This window comes from Dromaius novaehollandiae, chromosome 1, assembly GCF_036370855.1.
Source record: "Dromaius novaehollandiae isolate bDroNov1 chromosome 1, bDroNov1.hap1, whole genome shotgun sequence".
NCBI lineage: Eukaryota > Metazoa > Chordata > Aves > Casuariiformes > Dromaiidae > Dromaius > Dromaius novaehollandiae.
In genome coordinates this window covers 31899272-31911794 of record NC_088098.1, presented here as the reverse complement: position 1 = coordinate 31911794, position 12523 = coordinate 31899272, and the positions used below count along the sequence as shown (strand labels likewise).

The window sequence follows — 12523 nt, the reverse complement described above, 5'->3', positions numbered from 1 at the left end:
GAGGTGTCTTTCTCTCTCCACTGACTACAAAAAGAGCAAAGACAACTGCTTTAGACTAGACACCAAACTTCTAAATCACTAAAATTACACAAGATGAGCTCCAGCTGCAGCTTATTCCCTCTGGAACATTCAATTAGACCTAAATTCTTCAAAGATGTAGGTCTTACGTCCCATCGATTTCATGCTGTGAAATTCTTTTAGCCATTGATTTCAGTAACAGTTCTGGTCCTAAGTATGGTGCATACTTAATGCCTGGGCCTTAAAACACTGGCAGATAAATTTTATCAAATCTGCCCGTGATGATTTAAGCAAATACTGCCTTCAAACATCCATCCCTCTCCTCTGGCAGAAATTTCCATGCCCGCTGCAGAAGGGAGCATGTGTTCATGCTTCAACTGCCATAACAGCCCCCTTCCCTCCAAGGAAGGGGAGGAGAGAACTGGAGACAGCGGTGTCTTAGACAGCTAGATTTATCAAAAGCATATTTTTCATATTCTCATTTTGACCATTTCTTGATCTTTCTCACCACAAAACATTTACTTATTTTACAAGATTATTAAAAAAACCCCAACAAACTAAAACAACTAGTAAAACAGACCTGGCAGGTGTTTTATTACCATAGCACCATCCTGAAATTACATCTACTTATTTTTATTCAAATTGACAGCATTTCAACTTGAGTGTTCCTTAATGACATAAAACTAACTCTTCTTTTTTCCTCTTTGAAGTTACAGCATTGTAGATGTTGATTGTTTAATTGTCCTTCCAATCATGCACTTAACTCCCCACTTAGCCCCATGCAGGACATGACTTGAAGACATTAACAATCGTCACTAATGTGAATTGCCTTAGGATGTTTAAGTTTATTTGTAATGAAGGCAAACACTCAGCGTTTGGATGAATTCTATAAAAGCTGAACGTTTTCAGCCTTAGGCAAAGTTTTCAGAGAGAGTTCATATGGTTTTGCTGGTTGCAATCAGTGCATTTAAATTACGTATAATTTGGTTTTCATGGTTTCAGTGTTGGATCACACTGTCAGGTATAATTACTACCAAAAAAGCAATTTCTATATGCACCTTAGGATATTAACCATGGACTTATGACACACTGGTAGGAGATTCACAATTATTACGAAATTAAAAATGTTTCATTGTTTTCCTCAAATGCATGTGAAACTGCAATGGGTAATCACAGGAACTGAAATAAATGGTCATGGTGTCTTAGTGTTATTAAAAACTGAATGTAATATCAATTGTTACTTGTATACCCAACAGGTAGAAGAAAAGGAGGGTAGAGAATCCTGGTATTTATAGTAATTTCCCTAAAACATATTCCATGATATAGGATGAGAATCTTCTGTGCACAGATAAAGTGCAGAAGAGAAAAGAGTCTTCTGCCTTCAATAGGGGAGTTCTGTGAGGGATCTCCACCAACTTTCAGACAGGTGACTTAGGCGAAACTTTCTATTGCCTTTAGCAAGCTATTTTATGTAAGCAAGCAGCTGCCCCCAAAAAGCACGTTCTATTGTGCTTTTGCTTTTTGAGCAGTATGGGTCTCATGCCAATCTCTCTCTCCAGCTGCAGCCTTGGGAAAAATTTTCTTAGCCTTCAGATTTGTTTTAATGGATTAAGTTGAGGAACTCGCAATAGGTAGTGGTGATCTTCAGAGGATGAATTATTATTCCCTTCTCCCAAACAGTCCTAAATGTCTTCTTCTACAAGAAACATAACGGAACTGGGAAGGTTTAGTATTGAATAGATAGGACATCAGTTCTGCCAATACTCCTGCAAGGGCATTTACTGATAAGAAGGTAGATGGATGGACCACTGATTACTATCTCACTCCAACTGGAGTGAGATGACTCAAAGCTTAAGTAATGTTGTTCTCTTTGCTTTGGCTTCTTGCTGCTGAACGCTATGTAAATCATTTTATTTATTCATGACAAATAGAAAATCTGAAACAAACACTAGAGTCAGGTTTGGATTACCTGGTAATTCAGGAGGACACTGTGAGACTCTAACCCCCAGAATGTCCTTAATGTACATAATCGTTTAGTGGATGTGACTGTTCATGCCTTTTGATATAAATCCTAGCAAGTTTAACTATATGCCTCTACATATAACTATGCATAATTGTTTCTCATAGTGACTTGAAACTCCTTTGAAAACTGATTAAGCATCATATTGAGTTTAGATTATTCAGGCTGTTAAAGTTACAAATGTTATAAAAGATGTTCTAAATTTAATTGAAAACAGCAAAGGTACGGTATCTTAACTTGGCTTTGCTTAACTTTAGAAATAGGTAAATTACTTTCAGTAATCTGCTAAAACCAGCTTGATTTGAGATAGACCTTTTCTAGAGGTAGGTTACGCAAAAGCAATGCTTGATTTCAATGTGTTAATAATACGCACAAAATCATATTTAGACAGTTTCTGGGTGTGCCTTTTGCCTCAAGTTAATGCACCTTTTAAAATATGTTTGTTTGGACTTGAATCTGTAAATTCATGTTTATCTGATTTAAAATAAACAGGGACTGAGAAATAGACCATTAGTCATCCAGTAACATCCCAATGAAGGGTATACAGTTCACTATGCAACTTGCTTTCCTCTACTGCCAACTAATCCAGATACTATGCCCAGTAATCCCATGGAAGAATAGAATCTAAAATTGGAACTGGGGAGAGATGCATTGTTAGCCAAAGAGAGCATTTGAAGGTCTAGTTTTACAAGAACTGTTCTCTGCAGCAGTGCTTCCCCCTCCTCAGCATCAGACCCTCAGACTGCCCTATATTCAGGCTGCCATGGAAAGGGCCTGTCTTTGCCTCACCACCATCACTATAGATGAGTCCTCTTCCTTGTGCAGCCACATGGAAAACTGGACCAGGAAATTATTCTAGCTCAGAACTAAAGGCTGGATGGGAAAAGGTGGGAGAGTGAGGGAGGCCTCACTACACCTAGAGATAAGGGGGTGGGAGAATGTGAGACCTCTCATTTTGGTATAAGCTCACTTAGGGCAAATGTAGTTCAGCCAAACCTGTGAAAAAGAGTCCCAAGAATTTTCACATTTGTATTTGCTTATGCACAACCCTGGTGCGCTCTCACCTTAAAACTAATGATGAAGAGACTGCTGGGTCTGGGGGTTGCAGGCACTTTCAGGGTTCATATCAATTGCAGAACTGGTCCCTGAGACTTCCAAAGAGAGCAAGAACTCCCTGTGAGAAGAAAGGCTTTCTGCCACAGGCTTTCTACCAGAGCATATAAGCATTTTACAATTCATAATATAATCAATTTTAAAATGCTTTATTGAGTATTCAGAGAAAAGAAGCTGCAAAGACAAATGGATTCATTTTCTGAATTGATTTACCTTGCTTAATTTAAAACAGCTTCATATATTATTAACACTTAATATGCATAAGCTTTCTCTGGTATAAGGGCATAGTATTCAATGCCTGCATGAGTGGTTTTCTAAATTACAAAACCAGAAGTTCTTGCCTTTTTCAACATTTTAATCTGCTTTTCTTCTTTCTTTTCTCAAATTCGCTCTTATTTCATTGTTCATATTCACACCATATATATTATTCAGTGTTAGGATAAAATAAGTACAGAATGCTTTGCTTCTATTTTTTCTTTCCTTCAGATGTTAAAACTGACAGCTTAATGCCTCTGTTGCCACTTACCAGTGAGTCATTGCCCTTGCCAACACTCAAGATAAGACAAGCTCACTTTTTTCAAATAAGAGGTGTTTGCTCTGCATTCTGGGAACTGTAGTAGGATTGGCTCATAGCTACTTTAAAGCCATTTTGATTTTAATTTGGTATGCAATAATTCTCTGGGTTGACATAAACATGAAGATCTTAATCTTGAATTTTGATTACTTTGCAGAAGTAGCAAATGTAGCATTTTTTACCTAAATATAAACACATGTTCACACGTCTTTGCAACTTAGTAAAGTGATGTGAAACAACTGTACAGATAGAACCAAAACCTGGCACTTTCTGAAACAGAAGGAAGCTTTTCCACTGACTTCAGTAGGAGCAGATATAGGAGCTAATGATGGATAGTATTGAAAAGCTGAATTTGGCACTGTCTACATTTTCCTGCATGCTATTTACAGCAGCTCAGTATTTATCAGGTTTTCTTAATCTAATGTTAACCTAACGTTTTTGAAGGGAAGAAGGCGGCTGCAAAAAAGCCAACAACTATCACATGCCAATGCTGCCAAGATAGTCTTCATTTACAACAAATAAATGAAGGTAGCATGTTAAAAGATACGATTTACTTTTTTATCCTCTATGTTGCTTGTTTGCTTGCTTGCTCACTTGCTTTTATGTGTAAAAAAAAAAGTATGTTTCTGCAGCATTTGTTTGTTTTCCTGCAGTAATTTCCTTAGGGACCACCAATGGTCAACAGATCACAAGCTGACAGAGCATCACACAGTTCTGTACACTCGACACACCTGAAGCAGTTGTGCCGAAAGCACCATGTGAATATTTTTAGCAACTTACGACTTGCCTGCTTGCTTTGCAAATTCATGACTCCTGACTTAAAATAGAATGACATTTTGTTTCTTTAACTTAGCCTGTTTCCCGGGATACATATGGGAATAATAAAGACAAGGACAAAATATCAATGGTACCCTTCTCAACACTGGAGCTATCAGGCTCTCCAGACCGTCTAAGGTCCCTAGAGTCTAAGCTGTCATCAGTCTCTTAGGTAAAATGTATATATACAAAGGTGGGAGAGAAAGTACAGTGTCCTTGAGTAGTCTGACACTGCTTCTGCTGAGTGGGGATGTGTAACGTCTACAGTAACTGAATCTACTGCAGGGTCCGGGCTTACATATAGAACTTGAACAATAGGTATTTACTTAGGTCACAGAGATTACCTCAGAGATGTGGAATCCATATGCCCTGCCTACTTCCCTGAACCTCTGGAGCTGGGATCCTGTGGGGAACATAATGGGCTTAATTATGGTGTCTGGGCTAGCTGTGCAGGACCCGGAAGGCAAGAGTTAACCTCACCTCACCTTTTACATCCCAGTGACCCCAGGCTTGGCTGGGAACGTGTTTGGACCTTTGCACAGGCAGGAGCAGCCTCCAGCTTGTGCCGACTGGCGAGGTGGCGGAGGGAAACCCTGAGCGGGCAGTGCTGGCTCGGCGCGCTCCCTCTCGGGCTGCGGCCGCCATGCGAGGGGACAAGTTTGCTGAGAGACCCCCTGTGCGGGGAGGGGTGCTGTCGGGGCAGTGAGACCCCCCTCTGCGGGGAGGGTCGCTCTCAGGGCCCTGGCCGAGGACCAGGCCGGGCGCTTGGCCCTGCCCCAGCTCCAAGGCCACCCTGCAGCTGTCCCTGAGGGAAGCGGGCACATGGGCTGCAGGTGCCCCCCTTCCCCAAACCTGGCACCGCCCGCCAGGGACCTCCCCATCACGTACTTCTCTCCCCGGGCGGCAGCGGGGCCGGCGCCCCCACCAGGGCGGCCCGGGCGCCCGCTCGTTGCTGTCACATGGCGGGGGGAGGGGGCTGCGGGGGCCGCCCCGCGCCGCGCTCCGCCGCCGCTCGGAGGCGGGCTGAGGCGGCGGAAAGTTTGCGGAGTGGCTGGCGGCGGTTGCGGCGTTGCGCCCCCCCCCCTTTTTCTTTCTCCCCCCCCCCCTTCTTTTTCTCCCTCCCCCGCCACCTTCCCCCCCCTTCCCGGCGGCTCCGGGGCATGAGCGGGAGCCGCCAGCCGCTCTGAGAGGCGGGAGGTCGCGCTGCGCGCAGCTCTGTCAGTGCGGGAGTGCGAGGGACGCGGAGCGCGGGCAGCGGCGCCCAGCCCGCCATGCTCCGCCGGCCCCGGCCCCGCGCGGCGCCCGCCGCCCTCCTGCTGTTGCTGGTGCTGCTGGTGGCGCCGGGCGGCCGCGCCGCCGCCGCCGGCCGCTGCCCCGTGCCCTGCCGCTGCGCCGGGCACCTCGTCGCCTGTAGCCGGCTGGAGCTGAGCCGGGTGCCCGAGCGGCTGCCGCGGGGGGCGGTGCAGCTGTGAGTATCGGGGCGGCGGGGATCCGCAGGGGCTGGGGGCTGCCCGCCATCTTCCGTGCTGTGGGGCCTCCGCGCCCGCTCTGCAGCCACCCTGTGCCGCCGGTGGGGGGGGGGGGGGGGGACAGTGCCCTTTCCGTGAAGCAGAAGCTGCGGGCGGCGCGGTGGCCCCAGGCCGGTGTGTCTGTTGGGGGAGAAAGTGCATGAAACTGTCGCTGCGCTCCCGCGCGGAGGGCTGCGCGGCGGGCATCAGGTCAATCCGGGTGGGAGCCGCTGGCCTGCTGAAAACCTGCTGCGGGAGGGTTGGCGGCAATAAACGCTAGGGCTAAAGCTGGGCCTGGTAGTGCTATTCAGTGGTTTGAGGGGGAAGAAAGTTCTTCTGGTGACTTTCTTGGAAAGCGTACAATAATCGTCAAATTAATATTGGTTTCCAGCTACTTCGCCTGTTTCCCTTCTGGTGGTCTTATTTTTGTTTGTGCAGTTCTCGCTCTTCATCTTCGTTCTCCAATAGTTTTATTCATACCGAAACTTACTATGTTTAATTCGATGAGACAGACTTACTGGATTCTTAGTAATACAAACTGAAATGCCATATGTAAAAAATTTACTTTCAGTGACAAACTTTTATGGACAAAGCATAAATTACGGAACTTTCTGAAAGCTAGAAAATAGCTAAGGGACTTTTCACATTTGCTTTTAATCTCTTGTCGCTCAAATATCTTCTCTATTAGTCGTATTAATTTTCTATTACATTTCCAAAGCAGATTGAGATAAGGACTTTAAAGTAAACAGGAAGGCTTTCAATTAGTTGTGGCTAATTCTGCTCAATTGCCTTGTCTGGAGGTCATGCTGCTTTACTCATGAAATGTGGATGGCTGTATTGACACCATATGGGACTGAACATATGAATGACTCTAGGAGGTGAATATTTGTGTGCAGCACATAGGAAAGTGTGAGGCGAAAGTTATTTTTTTCTTTTGGCTTATGTGATTGAAACATATGAAGCAAATACCGGATCTGCTTTACATTCAGCAACTTATTTGCTTCCTATTAAATTTCATCTCTCCTGTAGTTTTGAACAGTAAGCTAACATAAGTTTTCTGACAAAATTCAGCTATACTTTATAGCTTAGTTTCATAGCTTAGTTTAGTGATGTTAAGTTAAAACGCAGATGTGACACCTAAATTAAAACCAAGGGGAGAAAATCACAGAACTTTCATTTTCAGGGTTACTTTAAAAAGTATTTTTCATTAGCAGCGATTCAAATTTGTCTTTTCCACTTTCTTCAGTGAGAGACAATAAAACACATTGCAAGCCTTTTTCTTAGCACAGGGGTGGTTTTTCTAATTAGAATTCCCTTGGTAATGTAAATTGTCCTTATGTAAGTTCACATTCCTTTAAAAGTGTGAGAAAATAAGTTCCACTTGTATAAATAAGCTTTGGTCTGTTTTAAGAAACCCTGCTGTGATTACTCATTGGACAGCTGTGTCACTCGGTCTTAAACTCACAGAAGTACCTCTTTGTAGGTGTCACCAAACCATGTGGTCTGGCTGCTTTTGTGTAAATATTTCTTTTGTTTTTGTGTTTTAATGCCTTAGAAGTACCCTGCTCTTTCTTCCTGCCCCTCTTAGTAAGAGAAAAGGCAGAGTGTGACATTGTCTGTTACCTCCTGCTACTCAAGTGCCTGGAGCTTTGATTGCACAGTGTGTAACACTACAATGCTTTTCAGTTTTACCTACTTAGGAAAGGTTTGAATAGTCCAGATTATTGTTTCTCCAAACTGTGCATTTGCAATTTTTAAAAGACTGTTTATGAATTTTATTGGTATATGTTTACTGTTTTTTTCCCCATGGAAGTCCATACTGCATATAGCCAAAGGCTAGCAGTTTAATTGCAGGATTTCCAATCCTCTTTGGAAAAGAGAAGCTACTACACCATGTTCTCAACATATGCAGGCAAGAACTCCCAAGCAGGAGAATGCAAGTTCTTGCCTAAGAAGGTCTAGGCCCATGTTAGACTTTACATACCAAGACAGAAAAAATGTCTGATGAAGTTGGCTTTTTTGAAGCTCTGGTTTCACTCTTTCATTCCTTTTTTATTCAAATCCCCTAGTGAAATAAAATGAGAGTTTGGAATGTGGAAAGACTACATGATCTTAGAGTGGACAAAGAGTGAAATAAGAAAACGAGCTTGAATATTGAGTTAAGTTCTGGGGTTCTTTTGGTGGTAAATGTGAGGCTACTGCATTGCACAGAAAATACTTCAGGAAGTGGGGTGTAAATAGGGTATAAGTGTCAGCTTTACTATAGTTTTGCCCCCCCGCCCCCCAAAAAATCTGTGACTCTGCCTTCATGTAAAATAACGATAACCCACTGAGAACAGATAAATGTTTGTAATGGCTCTGTGTACAAATAGTTTTGAAGTTAGATTTTTAATTTACTTCTAGTATGTGTGTCCTGAGATTGAAAGAATGTTGCTTTGTTAGGATTGATGCTTCATGGCCAGAAGTAGAGGGAGGAAGAGAGTTTGAATATTGGCCAGAGTCTTCAGTATTCATGATTTCTCAGTGGATTTCTAGAATACATCTTACCAGGTTCACCTAGGAATGCTAAAACTGTCAGTGAGACAGAGAGGAAAATCTAAAAGACAGTTTTCACTAGTGTTTGTATTAACATTTTTGGTATTTACATTTTATAAATCCTCTAGTTCTTTACCAGAATTGCCAGAAAAAAAGGGCCGTATGGTTTTAACAGCTGTTTTTCAATATTTTCCAGACTAAAACTTGAACATAGCAAGCTGATTTATGAGTCACTTTGGATCAGTGTCTTAAAACAGCTACAGCCTGGCTTTTTGTTTTTCAGCTCTCTTGATTTTTGCTGAATTAGCAGCTCTATAGGCCCCAGTGGGACTGATTAAGAAGCTGTTGCTGGATTTGCATTTTAAAATTTGACTTGGGGCTCAGGTTTCTGAGTTCTCTAAGGAAGAAGATGATAATTGTAACTAAGTGTTGTGAATTAAGTTAGAGTCTAAAAGTCATATTTATAAAATGTGTGAAGAAACACTCACCCTCTCCCTTTGTGCATTAGGTCTTCCTTTCATTTTTTATCACATAAACATGGAGTTTGGAGTTTTGTTTCAGCTTTCTAATGCAGAGGCTGTGAGTTATGAAAAATATTCATACAAAAGTAATTGGGTATTGAAAATACTTTCTTTCCTAAAACAGTTTTTCAAAGGGCCCCAAAAACTTTGGCCTGCTGTTTAAAGTGTAGTTCAGTAATAAGTGGTGAAATCTGCGTAAATGCTCGATCACTTTTATTAGAAATTTGAGGTGAAGAACAGGTATATATACTTTTTATTGATATAAAGAATTTCTTAATATAAACTTGGTTTCTGAAGTTTCTGAATATACTCAATATTATGTATTTCATAGCTTTTGAAATTCTAGTAGTAAAAGGAATCACAGAAGAGATTTTCTCCCCACTTGTAATGTGGTTTTCACAGACAAGGAAAATTCAGAAATGGAAAATGCATAGTAATGATCTTAGTATTTTAGCATTGTCAGTTCCTATTTCTAAGTGAAGGAAAAATACTGCTTCACTTGCAAGTCTTTTACTTAGTTCTTTTAAAATGCATTGAGACTTCTCGCTATGGGACAGAGATGGTAGATTTTTGTATTTAAAAAATGCCTCAGATACAGTGCTTTCATGTTTGGAAACTTCTATAGGCTTAAGCTTCACTTAGAATTTTAGTAAAAGGCAAATATTTTAACTTTTGGTTCACTTTCAGCGGTTCTGATTTAACTTATAAATGTAACTTGCAGGAAGTAGGCTTTTTTCTGAAGTTTCTAATGCCAGTGATACTGGAATAGTGTTTATCAAGATGCTTACGAGTTGTATTTGCCCAGTACTTGGTAGACAAGTATGTATATAGCTGTGTGAAACAGGCAAGTCAGTATTGTCTTTTTTTGTTGTTTTTGTTTTGCTTTGTTTTTTTTCCTTCAACTTGTGTTTGACAACCTGTTGTAAGTAAACAAGGAATGAGGGGTTTGTATGCATGTATTTTTTAAAGTAGGTGCCACATGGAAAGTCTGAGGATATCTACAGTGTTAAAAAACAAACACAAAAAATTGTTTGAAACCTAGCATAAGTTGTTAGGCTCATGGCTGCCTTGATAGACTCCAGATGGATGTGAGCTTGAGCTATGAGTGAAAGTGTCTGGCTCCAGCGTGGTGATCATGCACAGCAGTGGTTGTAATTGCAGGATTTTTATAGTTTAAGGACTCTGCCAGATTTTTTTTTCTTTTTTTTTTTTTTTTTTTTTTTTTTTGCATGTTATAACTCCAGCAGAACAAATCTACTCACGTCTGTTACTGTCTGGTAGGTCCTTTAGGCAAACATGTTTTAAATAAACCTTTTGCAGGGTTTTTAGATGAAATGAAGAAATGAAAGTTTTTAGCACTAATGTTGAAAGCTCTTTGTTGAAATAATTACTAATTCCGAATTCTTGTCTAAAGCATGAAGAACAGTAACATATTAGTCCCTAACAGCCCTAATTTCACTGAATTTTGGCTGTTTATTTGCATAGTTTTTATAATCCCTACGGACTAAACACAAATATTGAATTAAGTTTTAGGGTAAAAATTTTCTGTACTCTGTCTACTTTACAGTAACAAGTTAGATTTCCATCACTGTTAAAACCTAGTTGTTTGTAATACCATATCTTTTCAGTGTTTACATTTAAGAATATAGTATGAAAATCTCAAATCTACAGTTACTATCTTCAGATGTTAAACAAATGTTTTTTTTCCTCAAACCTGTGGCCAGATTAGTGTTTGCACTAGATTCTTAAGCAAGGAAAGATTCAGTCCTGTAACTCAAGTGTGGTTAACCTCATTTACAGGAGAACTCAAAATCATAATGATAAAATTAACATTTATGGATTTTTGAAGATGTTAACACTGTGTTGGTTTTCCATATTTAAGAGGGAAAGATCTTTAGGGGTTTAGACACCTGAAAGAAGGCACAGATATGTATTAGGTGCTTAAGTCAGAACTGAGGTTCATCCTCCCATGGCCACCCAAAGGTGGAGGGTGTGCCAGTTCTCCAGGTGGCTCTCCCCAACTACTGCCCCCCCTTTTTTTTGAGGTGGAACATGCCTTTCACACCTGCAGTTTTGCACTGTGCGCAATACTACACTGCCCTGGCTTGGGGAGCGTCGTGTTTGTCTCCTCCCTGCATGTGACTGTGGGCCAGACACCGGTGCTTAGGGCACCTGAGCCCTCTGGGCCACATTGCATCAGAGCACATCTAATAACTGAGCACTGGATGGTACCCCTCATAATATGCATATGTGGGGCTGGGATTATTTTTATTTATTTATTTTTTAACTGATTCTGGGAGAGGACAAAAGGGATAGTGGAGTTGTTTGTCCTGTGCTAATTGAGGAAATGGGCGATCTGAGTCCTCCCTTGAACAGGCTTTTTTTTTTTGTAGTTTCTATTCTGCAAGGAGAGCCTGACCCCCAGGACTGTAACCACTTGTGGAGTGGGCAGTCTCTGTTCCTCCTGTTGAAGCTATGCCACGGTTACAGATGAGAGTTCAAGACTCAGGACTCTGTAACTGGGTAGTTGGGCATACAGCTGGAGTTGACGGGGGGATATGTGGGTTGAGATTCTTGTACAGCAGGTACAGTACCTCATTCTGGAAGCATTGAACAAGTGCAGCATAAACCACCAAACCATTCTGGGAGTCTAAAACATGATTTTACTGTCCCCCTTGTGATACGTAAGGAACCTGTGTACCTGGCTGGGTTTCAGTTTTATATCTGTGCTCTTCAAGAATCTGAAATGGTAGGTGCAGAGAAACGCAAGTTCCTGAGACCCCAGTTGCTCAGGGCTTAGTAATATAGCTGAGCACCTTACACAGATCCTGGAACTGGCTTGATGTGAGCCAGTTTTAGACTGTATGTAGGATAGCATGGCTGTACTAATCATCCATCAGGATCCATCAATTCCAAATCTGTAGATGGGGGTGCAGCCTTCCATGTTGGAAAAGAGACACATCCATGACAGTCACCGGCCTGTGTTTGGCATACTGAGTGTAGGTGACTGTGTACTGAATCATATTCTCCAGAAAAACTTAGACTCCTTGAGTTTCCTCATATATTCAACTTGAGGTGCTCTTCATGCCCACATGGCTTGATGAGGAGCTGGCTTAGTGCTGGCCATAGTCAGACCCTTCTGGTGGTGCCAAGCACCCTCTTTTCCAAGCCCCTTCCTGCTTTTATCACTGACAGACCTGTTGGCGCAGCGTTCAGGATGCAGCGGTCGATTAGCACAGAGTGAAGTGTCATGAAATAATCCAGGCTGAGAAATTCTCTTGCCTTTACCTGGTGCAGCAGCTGCTCACTCCTCAAGTCTGCTAGTGCAATTGTTTGTGGGTATGTGTTGCAAGTTCTGTTACTGAAAAAGGGTGAGTTTAAGAACTTAGTAAGCTTTTGTTTCTTGGCTTGAATAAAC

General features: G+C 41.9%; 1 protein-coding gene across 1 annotated transcript in view; it reads left to right on the top strand.

Annotated features, from left to right (window-relative positions):
* Positions 1-5615: 5615 nt before the first annotated feature.
* Positions 5616-12523, top strand: part of LRIG3 (leucine rich repeats and immunoglobulin like domains 3) — a 44708-nt gene continuing 37800 nt past the window's right edge. Inside the window, exon 1 of the mRNA XM_064508315.1 lies at positions 5616-6009. Within this exon, the coding sequence (XP_064364385.1) occupies positions 5813-6009 (197 nt within the window). The 5' untranslated portion in view covers positions 5616-5812. The remainder of the gene's footprint in view (positions 6010-12523) is intronic.